Here is a 13,134-nt window from a genome sequence, read left to right on the forward strand (position 1 = left end):
CCGGGAGGTTTCACTGCACAACAAGATGGCGGCGGCGGCGGCGAGCGGAGCTGGCGGGGCTGCCGGGGCCGGGGCGGGGGGAGCCGGGCCGGCGGGCCGCCTGCTGCCTCCGCCCGCCCCGGGGCCGCCGGCCGCCCCCGCTGCCGTGCCCCCGGCGGCCGGCCCGCCGCGTCCCCCCGCCCCGGCCTCCCGCGGGCCGGTGCCTGCGCGCATCGGCTACTACGAGATCGACCGCACCATCGGCAAGGGCAACTTCGCGGTGGTCAAGCGGGCCACGCACCTCGTCACCAAGGCCAAGGTAGCGGCGCGGCGGCAGCGCGGCCCGGGGCGGGGGCGGGGGCGCGGGGCCGGGGCCGGGGCCGGGGCGAGCGCGGGGCGCGGGGCGCGGGGCCGGGCGGCCGGGGCCGGGGACCGACGCTGCGGAGCCGGGGCTGCGGGGGGCGGCGGGGGAGCTCTGGGACTCCTGGCGGAGCCGCACCCCGAAGCCGGGGGCCCCGGGAGCCCGCAGTTGGAGCCCCCGGGGGACGGGGGCAGGGGCTAGGAGGTGCGGACCGCGGGGTGGCCGCGGGGGGGCTTCGGAGAGGACCAAGGACGGCCGGGGCATGCCGGGGCGCGGGGCTGCGGGGCTGCGGGGGTGCGCGGTCCTGGCGCCCCGTGACACACGCCGGGCAGCGCTTGGTCGCCCGGGACTGATGGGAGGTCGCGGCGGGGAGCGGGAGCCCGGGGACGGCCCCGAGATCGTTGGAGGAGGCGACGGAGAAAACGGGGAAACGAGGGGGAGGCAGATCGCGTGGCTCCTCCGCGGGAAGGGGCTCAGGGAGCAGAGGCCCAGGGCGCCCGGGGTCGTGACGGCACTAGGGAGTCAGGGGGTAAGCGGTTCGGGAGAGCTGGGTTGCTGCTTTATTTTTAGTTGTTGCAGGGTCTGGAATCGTGGGCTTTCAGAGAGCCCCGGGGTGGGCTCTCGGCGGTGGTGGGGGAAGCCCGGTGGGTGACGGAGGAGGTGTTGGAGGAACCCAGACCCTGGAGGATCAGTACACTCCTTGGGCCCTTTGGTTCTCCAGGGATTTGCGGAGCTGTTACTAGTGAAATGGGCCAAGGTCAGTTAGGAAGGCACATAAGTACACATGTACGGTTTGACATGTAAAATTCCTTTTTTTTTTTTGAGGAAATGTGGGGTAGCCTTCTTCACTGGAAGTATTGGAACCAGAGTCCTCAGGAGGAATCTTTTGGTCTTGAGAGGACCCACAAAGCCCATTTGTACTCCAGATCTCTTGCTTTGCTCAATCTCTCACTTGAATGAATACTTTCAGTGTAGTCATTCATTATATCTAAAACTGCAGTTTGTGTTTTCCTTCAACCTGATGAAGCACCCTTAGAGCTGCTGCTGCTGCTTCCTACCAAAGCCACATCAATTCCTCACCTCCTCAGTCTGGCCCTTATCATCGCCTGCCTTGTTTTTTGCTTTTATGGCAATTGCTTATTTTCAGAAGCCAGTAACTTATCTAGGCCTTCTCTCCTGCTCACTCACAACCTGAAGTTCCTTTTTTCCCTCCTTTCTGTCAGAGCCTACAAGGGGCCCTTTCCACCAGGGTAGCAGGGTAGGTGGCTGTGGAAAATTGATTGGTCAGTTTCACTTCCTCTGGGGGGCCCCCTTCAGCCTTTTTGTCAGTTTTTATGGGAGGGCCTCAAGTCTGCAGGTCTGAGCTGAATGAGATACCAAAGTCCAGGATTCTCTGATGTCACCCTCAGACCCTGAGGGGGACTAGACTGAGCCAAGACTTTGGTGCGTCTCTGCCTGTCCCCCCCCCCCCCCATGCACACCCAGGTGTTTACAGTTCTATTTACTGTTAGCTAAGCCAAAGTTATGTTTATAAACAATACTAGTTGTTCGAGAGCTTTGTTCCTTGTTTCAGTATTTCCTTTTTTTTTTTTTTTTAAACCTCCCCCTCTCTTCTAAGTAATCACATTGAGCTCCTGTGATTATTTTGCTCTGACCTCTGGGGGATGGACTCCATGAACTTAATTGGTTTCCTGGTTTATGGTATCTATGATTTAAAGAATTTTGTGTCTTACAGCCCTTGGATACACCAAAATATTGATAAAAAAAAAAATCTGTGACAGACAGGGTTGTATGTTTTTGTAAATGTAATTGCAAACAGTTGATTCTTGGCTTTATATATAAAAGAGACATTTTTATCTTCAGTAGTCAGCAAAGCCAGTGGCTAATTATGGCTGATCTGCTTGCTTTCTAATTTCCCTATGTGTGTGTGTGTGTTTCTTGGTTTTTCTCCGAGGCCTTGGTGTCCTTTAGGATAGCAGCATTTTAAACATTAGCTTGTTTATACACGGGTGTCACTGTTTATGTTGGTTTTTATCTTTGATCATTTGTGGTGTGCAGTTATGTAATGCGTATGTATGGAAATATTTGAAATCCTGAACGATACCGAATGAAATGGCTTGGACAATGAGTTGCATGTGTGCGAGGACCACACCAGCGCTCATTTGTGTTTCTGTAGCAGTGTGCAATTTCCTAGTTACAGTTACAAGTGCCCTATCTTTTGCTGCTTAAATTACTCTGACGACATGAGTGAAGCTTAATTCACAAGGAGTTGTCATGTGCTCTGGGTGAACGATGAGCATATTTTGGCCTGCTCCATGGTTGTCTGAATCCACTTTGGAAGGGATTCTTAAATGCTGACAGCTTAGATGTGCCTAACAGCTGTTGACATACAGTGTGATGGCCTATTAAGGCCATGGTTTGGTTATATAATGGCAAAGAAGGTGCCTAGCTAGGTACTAGTAGATGCAGAAGCTGCTGTTTCAATTGCTCAGGGAGATAGATTTTTCTCTCCGTGCACTGCAGTGTTTATTTTACTTCTGCAGTCAGGTCACTTGGAACCAAGAGAGCTATTTTTTCCCCCCACCTCTTTCTAGAATCTATAATTTTTTGTTTTCATCTTTTAGAGGTCTGTGATTTTTTTTTTTTTTCTCCTCTTCCCCTGTAAGCCACTGAATGGTCTGGGTTTTTCTTAAAACCGTGTCTAACAGGGGGATCCCTGGGTGGCTCAGCGGTTTAGCGCCTGCCTTCGGCCCAGGACATGACCCCGGAGTCCTGGGATCGAGTCCCACGTCGGGCTTCCTGCATGGAGCCTGCTTCTCCCTCTGCCTGTGTCTCTGCCTCTCTCTGTGTCTCTCATGAATAAATAAATCTTAAAACAAAAACAAAAACGTGTCTAACAATTAGATTCCGGTAATTCAGAAGATACTTGCATTGGTTGAAGGAGGGTAGGTTATCAGAGCTTTCTGAACATCAGAGAAGTATTTAGGATCACCTTTTCTCACACACACTATCCATTCCAAGGACTAAGAGGCTAAAGTAAACTTCATTTATTAAGCTACTGCCCTCTGTCCAACCATAAGCGGTGAGGGTAGCTCTTTTCCAAATTCTGTTAACTCTCAAACCTCCTCTAGTAGGACCCTGGGCTGAAGAGAATCAGTAGAGAAGAGGAAATAGTTTCCTGTTAGGATGCTGGTGACTTTTACAGCACGGCCTTCATGGGCTCAGACTTAATATTGGCAGTTCTGCATTGCTTAGAGCATCATTGCAGAACAAACAGGTAACAGGAGAGAAGATTCATCGGTGACACACTTTGGTCAGCAGCTCACCCTGGTTGTCTTTGTCCTACCTTCTGTGATTTCCTTTTTTTTTTTTTTAAAGAAATCTTAGTCTGAGATTCTCAGTGTGCTTTCTCAGTAGGACACTGTAAAGTTTAAAGAGATTGAAAAAAAGATTTTGTGCTTTCAGATTGCTTATAGTCTGTCTCCTTTGCCTACTTATACTTCTACTGATTGGATTAATGGGAACAAAGGGCAGATATATGTTGTATGCAGTTTTTCAGCATATTTCTGACTATAAGAGCCATTGGTCAAATACTTATAAAGTGTTATTTCAACACATACGTATCACTTGCCTGCTATTGGATTGTGGTAAGAGCTTGAGCTTTTGGTAAAGCTGCCTTGGGGTTGAATCCTCTTCTGCTTAATAGTTGGATGATCTTTGATCAATTATTTACCTTCTCTGTGCTTGGATGTGGTCATCTGTAAAATGAGATGGCAGTGGTACTTACAAGTTTGGGTGTTATAAAGATTAAGATAACATATGGGAAGCTACTGGAACAGTGCCTAGCACATAGTAGGCATGTGGTGAATAGCAGCGGCAGCAGCTGCTGTAGTAAGAAAGATGAATAGGACAGAGCTCCCCTCTTTTTGTTTTTCATCTGTTTGGAACAGTTCATGAATACATAACGCCATTTGTTTTGGGTAGGAAGATGTCATCTTCATGATACGCTTTCAGGATAAAAAATTAGCTATTATTTCAGTTGCCACTTTGAGATATTTGGGTTGAACTCCTGTGGACTATGGGCTAATTTAATGAAATTGACATTTTAAAACATAATTTTCCATTAGTTAAGGTTTTTTTTTTTTTTTTTTTAAGTAAGCCTATGCCCAATATGGACCTTGAACTCGTGACCCGGAGATCAACAGTCACACGCTCTACTGACTGAGCCAGCCAGGTGCCCCTAAACCTTTTTTTTTTTAAAAGCAATTGTGAGACTTGTCTAATGAAAATGGACTAATAGTGGCTTTTGCTTTGGGCCACCCCAAATTCTTAGTGTGTTTGTGTAACTACTCTTTGTTATATTGGTGATGGAACAGAGTTTATCGGAGTGTACTTCCCCCTCCAGAGATTCACTTAAGTCTGGTGGAGAATATGAAGAAATATTCCTGCAAACTTAAGAATACATTTTGCATTTGGGTGCACAGTGTGCTACTTAGAAGGCCAAGGTCAGGATTCTTAACTTTAGATATTACACAGAGAAAACATCTTGCCCCATGACCCCATTCCAAATGTGGACCAGCCATAACATATGTGTGTGCTGTGTGGTTTACTGCAAACTCATTTTCATGAAAGGGAACGACTCAGAGTGGGCAAGGGCTAGTATTTTCACTTCTAAGGAAGAGTTTAATGGAACAGAATAGATGATGCTTATGCTCATGAGAAGGCTGAAAGCAAGATTCATTGGTAAATAGAAAAGAGAATTGTATCAAAAAGAAAATGAAAGGAAGATTATACTAGATGCATTTGAGGAGGATAGTTCCATCTTTGATAATCTAAAAATGACTATTGAAAGACTTCATTTTGATACAGTTGTGATGGGGTTACTAACTTTGTTGAGATTTTGTGAAGAGCTAAGATTGATTTGGACTGGTTTATCCAGAATCAAAATACCAGTATTCCACTTTCAACATCAAAGCTGTTTATTTTAACATTCTGACTTTGGTGCCAGCTCCCTAGAAAGTCATAGATCTGGCTCAAGCCAGAGGTGCCCAGACTAGTTATTTCTGTGCCAGAAGTGCTGTTTTCATTTTCCAAGCATCAATCTGGCGAATGTTTTCTAGTTCACGGCATAAAAGAGAACAAAATGGATGCTTTGAAGGGAAAAAGAAATGCTCTCTACTTACCAGAACCTCTATAGTTCTAATAAACATCAAAAACACCTTTGCACAGGGATGGAACCTTTTCCTTATTCATCCATTCATTCAGCATGTATATGCTGAATCCAAATTTTGGGTCAGGTTCTATCCTGGGCTCTTGAATTTACCAAGAACAACAGGGACAAAAGCTCTTGCCTTCTTGGAGCTTACTTTCTAATGCAGGGAGACAGACAAGAAACATGTAAACAAATAGCTTCATATAGTATGAATACCATGAAGAAAATAAATGGGCTAGAGAGTAGGGAAGAGTGCTGCTTTAGGTAGAATTGTCAGGGAATGCCTTTCCATAGTGATGAGATATATGTATATATGTATTTTATAAGATAATGGCCATTTTATTATTATGTTTTAGACAGAAGGGAGAGGGAGAGAGAATCTTAAGCAGGCTCCACATCCAGCACAGAGCCTGACAGACTCAGTCTCACAATCCTGAGAGCATGACCTGAGCCAAAATCAAGAATTGGATGCTTAACTGAGCCACCCAGGTGCCCCACAAGGTGATAATATTTGAGCTAATACTTGAAGGATGAGAAAAAGCCAGCCTGAGAAGATTTGGGAGAATTTTTAATGCAGAAGGAATGGCAGGTACAGTGGTGTTGGGATAGAAATGAGCTTGGTTTATCCAAAGATTAGACTCAAGGTCATGGTGCCTAGAGCTTCGTCAATAAGGAGGAGGATATTAAGGGGTGAGGTCAGAAAGTTAGGGGCCAAAACATGTAGGTCCAATAGCCATTTGATGGAATTGAGTATGAAATGGGAGCAGCATCAGTGGATATCACAGCAGAGCTCTGGTATCATCTGATTATGATTTTAAAAATTCATGCTGTTTATTTTATGGTTAAGGGTAAAAATGCTTTTTCTAGTGCATTTCTTCAGATAAGAGAGGTGTTCAATTTTAACAGCTTACATTCTTTCAGAGACTTCGTGTCACTGGGACGGCAACCACCCCAGCATCTTGGGGTCAGCCTGGAGGACTTGGCTCTCTTCCCCAAGACTGGCCATGGGAAACTGAGCGGCCCCTTTACCCCTTGCCTCTTCTTGCACCCAACTCCCCTGCGGGCCCCCAACTCCCCTGTGGGCCCCCACCCCCATCCCCCGTACACCTCTGTTGGAAGTTGGATGGTTGGATGTTGCACACGGCTCTTGGTTCCATTTTTTTTTGTCGGGGATCTGCTTTAGCACAGGCCGGTGTCTCTCCAGGTGCTCACCCAGGTTCTCCTTTGTTGCCCACACCCACGCATACCCCTGGGGAGCACTAGATGGCATGGGCCCTCGGGGCTACTGGCCTAAATCCACAATAAAGCCGTTCTAATGCCCCTCAAAAAAAAAAAAAAAGTGAATGACATACATTTCCCACATTAATTGAACGTGATCAGCCAACAATATTTGCTGATGTGGTTGCGGCGGGGAGACACAGAAAAGATCTTAGACATGTTCTATTCCAGCTTTTTCTTTCCCAGAGTCTAGAAATATGGACTTCATGGAATTTAGGATATTAGGCTTTTAGGTGCTAATTAAAGGAGTTTGGACCAATTATCCATTGGAGTTTGTCTCTTTGGTTTCTGCTCCCGCCCCCATTTTGCCCAGAAACCTACAGTTAGTTAATGGGGGAGTTGGAATTTGAAACAGGCATTCCTACTTAACTCTACCCTGACTCTACCAGTCATTGAAAACCTTGTCCTCGCTGTCTTGATCTTTTATTGAAGAAACAAGATTTATCTACTAATTAAAGTCTAAGAGATTTATCATTTCTGGTAAAACAGACTCCGAAAGTGAGATGCCATTAGAGGAAAAATTCCCAAGTAGGGAGGAAGAGTAAATATACCAACACTGTATTTCACTTGTCCTTTTGGCATTATTGCACTCTGTCACTTACCAGCAGCCCTCCATGGACTTTAAAACTTACCAAATACCCCTTTATGCCCCCTTGACTTGACTGAGGGATCAGAAAAGCCTTTTGTAAGGTGCCTGGGTGACACAGTTGGTTAAGCATCTAACTCTTGTTTTTTTTGCTCAGGTCATGATCTCAGGGTTGTGAGATCGATCCCTGCGTCTGGCTCTGCACTCAGTGAAGAGTCTGCTTGAGATTCTTCTCTCTCCCTTTCCCTCTGCCCCTCCTGCTCGTGCTTTCTCTCTCTCTCTCTAAATAAATAAATAAATCTGTAAAAAAAAAAAAAAAAGCCTTTCAAAATACTAAGGAAGTAAAAAAGGAAAGCAATGAACACAGAAAAGGCAATGACCATAAACACAGTCTGCCTTATATAGTTTTCTTTTACCACTATATCTAGCTTACTCCCAGGGAATATGAGTAATTATACTTTTGCTCTGTTGGGCTAGTCTGGTCTGTCTTTGAAAGTACCTTTCTGACATGGACTCGTGACTTACCAGATCACTACCAATTTCTAGGGCATGGTGCTATCTTTTAACTCATTAAGAGAACTATTCACGAAGATATATACCCTATTGACACAGGTCAAGAGAACCAGTTGTCTAGGGCTCCTCTTACATGGTTCTACTTTCTGGTCTAAGAGTTACACCCAGGGGCACCTGCCCGGCTTAGTCGGTAGAGCATGCAACTCTTGATTTCGGGGTTGTGAGTTCAAGCCCTACACTGGGTGTAGAGATTACTAAGAGCTATGCCTGTTCCCCAAGTGAATGACCTCACTCATCAGGTGAGTCCCTGCCCCCTTCAAATAGTGAGAAGCTTGGTTCCGTTTGGCCTAATAGGATAGACAGACTGTCACGTAGATAACTGATAACATCCAGAGAATGAAAATTATATACATTCTCATAGGCTTTTGTCCTAATGTAATAAATAATTGTTAAATAACTGGCCTAGGCAATGTCTTCTAGAAGCCTCAACAGCCTTGGTTGTATTACCTTGAAAGGGCTTGTTTTGGATCTGTTCAAAATAAAATTCTTTCAGCTACTACACACCTGTTGGATGAGCCATGGTGAAGTTATGTTTAGGAATGTATTTCTCTTTAGGAGATGTGTGATCCACTGAAGACAAGGAGTCTCTGGCTGCTTCTTACTTAATGTCAGAAATCAGTTTGTCAGAAAGGTAAGAATCAGATTGTGAATACTTAGCCTCATTTCCTAGAAACTGAAAAGGAAGGAGAAATACACCCCATGGCCTGTTTAAGCTTGTCTGTGTGGGCTGCGCTCACTCAGTTGGATACTTTTGGCCAGTTGTCTTAGACTATATTTAGGTTTTGATTAGGAAGTTCTGAGAATTTTCAAATTTCTGCCTAGTTTCAGCTCTAGTATGTACATGCTTACCAGCAGCGTGCTTTACTTCCCATTGCTCCCTTCCAAAGAACTAAATGTGAAGATTCAGGTTAACTAATCTCATTTCCTGGGACTAAAATTTTTTGTAAAGAAACTTTTCATTCACTTGTTCCAGCCATCCATTCATCCACCTACCCATCCATCCAGTAAACTTTTGAAAAATTATTTATCAAAAACCAGGAATAGATGCTATCTGCATTGAAATACAGAAAATATAAATTTATACATAGTGAAGTTGAGTCTGCCTTCCACCCCAGTACCCAGCCACATGGTTCTTTTTAGTCTTGTTTCAAAAATATTTATTAACCTCTACTCTGGATCAGTCCAAATGCTAGATGCTGTTTGTGGCATGCATGTAATTTCTAGAAACAATTTTTTTTTAAGTTAAAAAAAAGAGAGAAAATAATCTAGGTTTTAATGCTTGTTAGGAGGCACAGTGTGATAATTTAATGTAAGCTCCATGAGGGCAGGGATTTTATTTTATTTCATTTTTAAAAAGATTTTATTTCTTTGACAGAGAGAGTGAGCAAGCCCAAGCAGGGGGAACAGCAGAGGGAGAGGGAGAAACAGACTCCCTACTGAGCAGGGAGCCAGACACCTGGCTCCATCCCAGGACCCTGAGACAAGGCAGATGCTTAACCTACTGAGCCACCCGGGCCCCTTGAGGGCAGGGATTTTAATCTGTTGTCTGCTGCTGTATTCTCCATGGCTACTAAGAGGCATTTACAGTGCCTGTAAATTCTCATTTAGTGAATGAATATCAGGATTAATAAAAATGGGAGCTGAGCTGGTTTTTATACTCTTAATATATCTTAGAATTTTACGACTAAAATTTTCTATCTCCAGTTAAGACGTTAAAGACAAGTAATTTTCTATTTTATTCTCGCAAGTCTCTGGGTAAGGAGATTTCACAAGCTTTCTGGGCAAGTAATTTATTTTTGGCATATCTGTAACTTTTCATTATTAGGAAGTTCAGTATATCTAAAGTAAATCCTGCAATTGAAATTCTAGTGCCTTACTTTAAAGGGACGGTTCTCTCGGATGCAGGCTCCCTGTGGGTGATTTCCTGGAGAAGGCCCCACAGTATATTCAGCATGGTCAGCTGGTGCCCTGCCTCTTTTTGCCTTGGAGCTTCTCTTCCTTTGCAGACTCACCAGTGTGTCTTGGGCTGCTAGCACTTCCTGAAATAACATCAAATTCTGTGTTGTTACCTCTGGTTCTTTTTGTGATACTAAGCGATCTGATTTATTTTATTTAAAAAAAAATTTTTTTTTATTATTTATTCATGATAGTCATAGAGAGAAGAGAGAGAGGCAGAGACACAGGCAGAAGAAGTGGGCTCCATGCCAGGAGCCCGACGTGGGACTCGATCCCAGGACTCCGGGATCGTGCCCTGGGCCAAAGGCAGGCGCCAAACCGCTGAGTCACCCAGGGATCCCCGCGATCTGATTTAAAAACAAAACAAAATGACTTCTTGGTCACTGGCCCTTAACTTTAATGGGTTAAATTCAGTGGTCCTTATTTTTAATGGATTAATTCAGCCAGTATTTGTGTGTCATCTGTACAGAAAACGTAACAACTACTGGTCCTAGAGGACGAGAAGAGAAATTTTATTCTTGTCAGGGCAGATTTAGGTTAAGTTAAAGGAGCAGTTGAATGCTTACAGCTTGAACCTGATAGAGGAGGAAGACAAGAGGTGTCTAGGATAAACTCTCTTACTCCAGCCCAACTGCTTCTTACTGAGCTTTCTTCTACCCCCTTGTTTTTGTCTTCCTGATTATAAAAGTAATTTTTGCTCATGGAAGAAATTTGGGGAAAACTCAGGAAATTTTAAAGCAAAGGGGGGAAAATCACCTTAGTCCTGTCACCTAGAGGCAACAGTTATTTTATTTTAAAAGATTTTATTTATTTATTCATGAGAGACACATAGAGAGGCAGAGACACAGGCAGAGGGAGAAGCAGGCTCCATGCAGGGAGCCCCACATGGGACTCGATCCTGGGACTCCAGGATCACACCCCGGGCTGAAGGCAGGCGCTAAACCACTGAGCCACCGGGGCAAGGCAACGGTTATTAATATTACAAAATACATAACTGGAATCATATTGTTAGGCTATTTTATTCCTTTTCTCTTTTATCATTATAAGCATTTTCCCATCACTAGAAGCTCTTTAGAAACATCAGTTTATTTATTTATTTTTAAAGATTTTATTTATTTATTCATGAGACACACACACACACACACACACAGACACACACAGAGGAAGAGACACGGGCAGAAGGAGAAGCAGGCTCCATGCAGGGAGCCTGACATGGGACTCGATCCCGGGTCTCCAGCATCACACCCTGGGCTGAAGGCAGCGCTAAACTGCTGAGCCACCCGGGCTGCCCAGAAACATCAGTTTTAATGGGTGTATACTCTTCCACTATCAGACTACTGTCATTTTTTGAAACTTTTTATTTTTATTTTTTTATTTTTATTTTTTATTTTTATTTTTTAAAAGTTTTTTTTTTTTTTTAAAGAGATCTTATTTATTTGTTCATGATAGACACACAGAGAGAGAGAGGTAGAGACACAGGCAGAGGGAGAAGCAGGCTCCATACCGGGAGCCCGATGTGGGACTCGATCCCGGGACTCCAGGATCACGCCCTGAGCTGAAGGCAGACACTAAACCACTGAGCCACCCAGGGATCCCATGAAACTTTTTTCATGATCGAAGTTTCTTCGCAGTTTTCACTCTTGAGTTCTCTGGTATGCCCATTTTGTCCACATGAGTTTTGATGCATTTCTGATTTTTTTACTCAGGATAGATTGTTGGAAGTGAAATTACTGGGTCAGAGGGTACACGTGTTTTTGAGACACTTGATACTTGTGTTGCCACACTGCTTTCCAGAAAGGTCGTGCCAGGGTTAGCCTCCTGGCATGTGTGAGGAGGCCTTCTTTCTTCATCTTTATCCCCTTTGCCTTCTGAATCCCTACTGTGCCTCCGAGCCTGGGCTGGCAGCTGGGCTTTTGGACAGGTCAAACGAGCTGCCTCTTCCTTCTTTCCCTGAGCCCAACCTGGACAAGGAAGAACAGAATGAGTAAGACTCTCACCTTTTAGTTGTTGGTGAATCACCATTCTCCCTTGATTTTTCACAACCAGATGCAAACTTAAATTGGAGAGCCTTACCCAAACCCTGGCTTTTCAAAGAACTTGTCTTGGGTGAACCCGAGTGACAATTTGAGAGATTAACGAAGGCTGTAATTTACTCCTCCCTCTTTTTAAAGGTAAAAAGATGGTGAAGGGAATTGTAAGGGAGATAATTTTGTGAATAAATACGGTGATGCAGCAGCCCTATGATGTTTGAATTTGCTTATGTACTCTACGTGTTAGCTAAGAGGTTTTCAAGGGTAATTGGGCTGTATGGGATATTGTTCTTAGAATGTTTTAGGGTTACCACTGCTGTATTTGCAGCATCCAACAATATGCTCTTTTATCTCCTATAGAATACCTCTTATGCAGTCAGTTTGGATTATGACTTCCTTGGTTAATTGGGGCTGAACAAATGAAGCAGAGAAATCAGAAATAATGATGTATATGTACTTGTAATATTTTAACTGAAAATATACATAGGCATTTGTTCACTAATCTTTTTAAAAGTGTTTATTATGGAAAATTTCAGATGTAAACGAAAGTAGAGAGACTTAGGATAATGAACTCATCACCCAGCTTATGTTGTCACCACCTCATGGCCAGTCTTTCATCTGTACCTCTTCCCAATTCTTTCTGTCTAGTTTACTTTGAAGCAGATTACAGAATCCTGTAATTTTATCCATAAATATTTTGGCATGTATCTCTAAATACGGATTCTTTTTAAAAAAACATGACACCGGGACCTTTATCCTACCTAAAATTACAATTCCTTACTGTCAGTAAGTATCAAATCAGTGTTAAAATTTCCCCAACTGTCATATATACATACATATATATATATTTTTTAACCACTTATTTTTTTTTAAAGATTTTATTTATTTATTCATGAGAGACACAGAGAGAGAGGCAGAGACATAGGCAGAAGGAGAACAGGCTCCCTGTGGGGAGCCTGATGCGGGACTTGATCCTAGGACCCCAGGATCACGACCTGAGCCGAAGGCAGACGCTTAACCACTAAGCCACCCAGGCACACCTTAACCACTTATGTGTTTGAATCAGGGTCTAGTTATAATTGATTGATGTCCCTTAAGGTTTTTTGTTTTGTTTTGTTTTCCTCTGTAGGTTTCTTCTCTCTTTGCAATTTAAGAAACA

General features: G+C 44.0%; 1 protein-coding gene across 9 annotated transcripts in view; it reads left to right on the plus strand.

Annotated features, from left to right (window-relative positions):
• The first annotated feature begins 10 nt into the window (after positions 1-10).
• SIK3 (SIK family kinase 3) overlaps positions 11-13,134 on the plus strand; it is a 243,025-nt gene continuing 229,901 nt past the window's right edge. For all 9 annotated transcript variants that reach the window (XM_025465406.3, XM_025465408.3, XM_025465410.3 and 6 more), the window contains exon 1: positions 11-298. In XM_025465406.3, coding sequence (XP_025321191.3) covers positions 26-298 — 273 coding nt within the window. In that variant the 5' untranslated portion in view covers positions 11-25. The remainder of the gene's footprint in view (positions 299-13,134) is intronic.

This window comes from Canis lupus, chromosome 5 (assembly GCF_003254725.2).
Source record: "Canis lupus dingo isolate Sandy chromosome 5, ASM325472v2, whole genome shotgun sequence".
Lineage (NCBI taxonomy): Eukaryota > Metazoa > Chordata > Mammalia > Carnivora > Canidae > Canis > Canis lupus.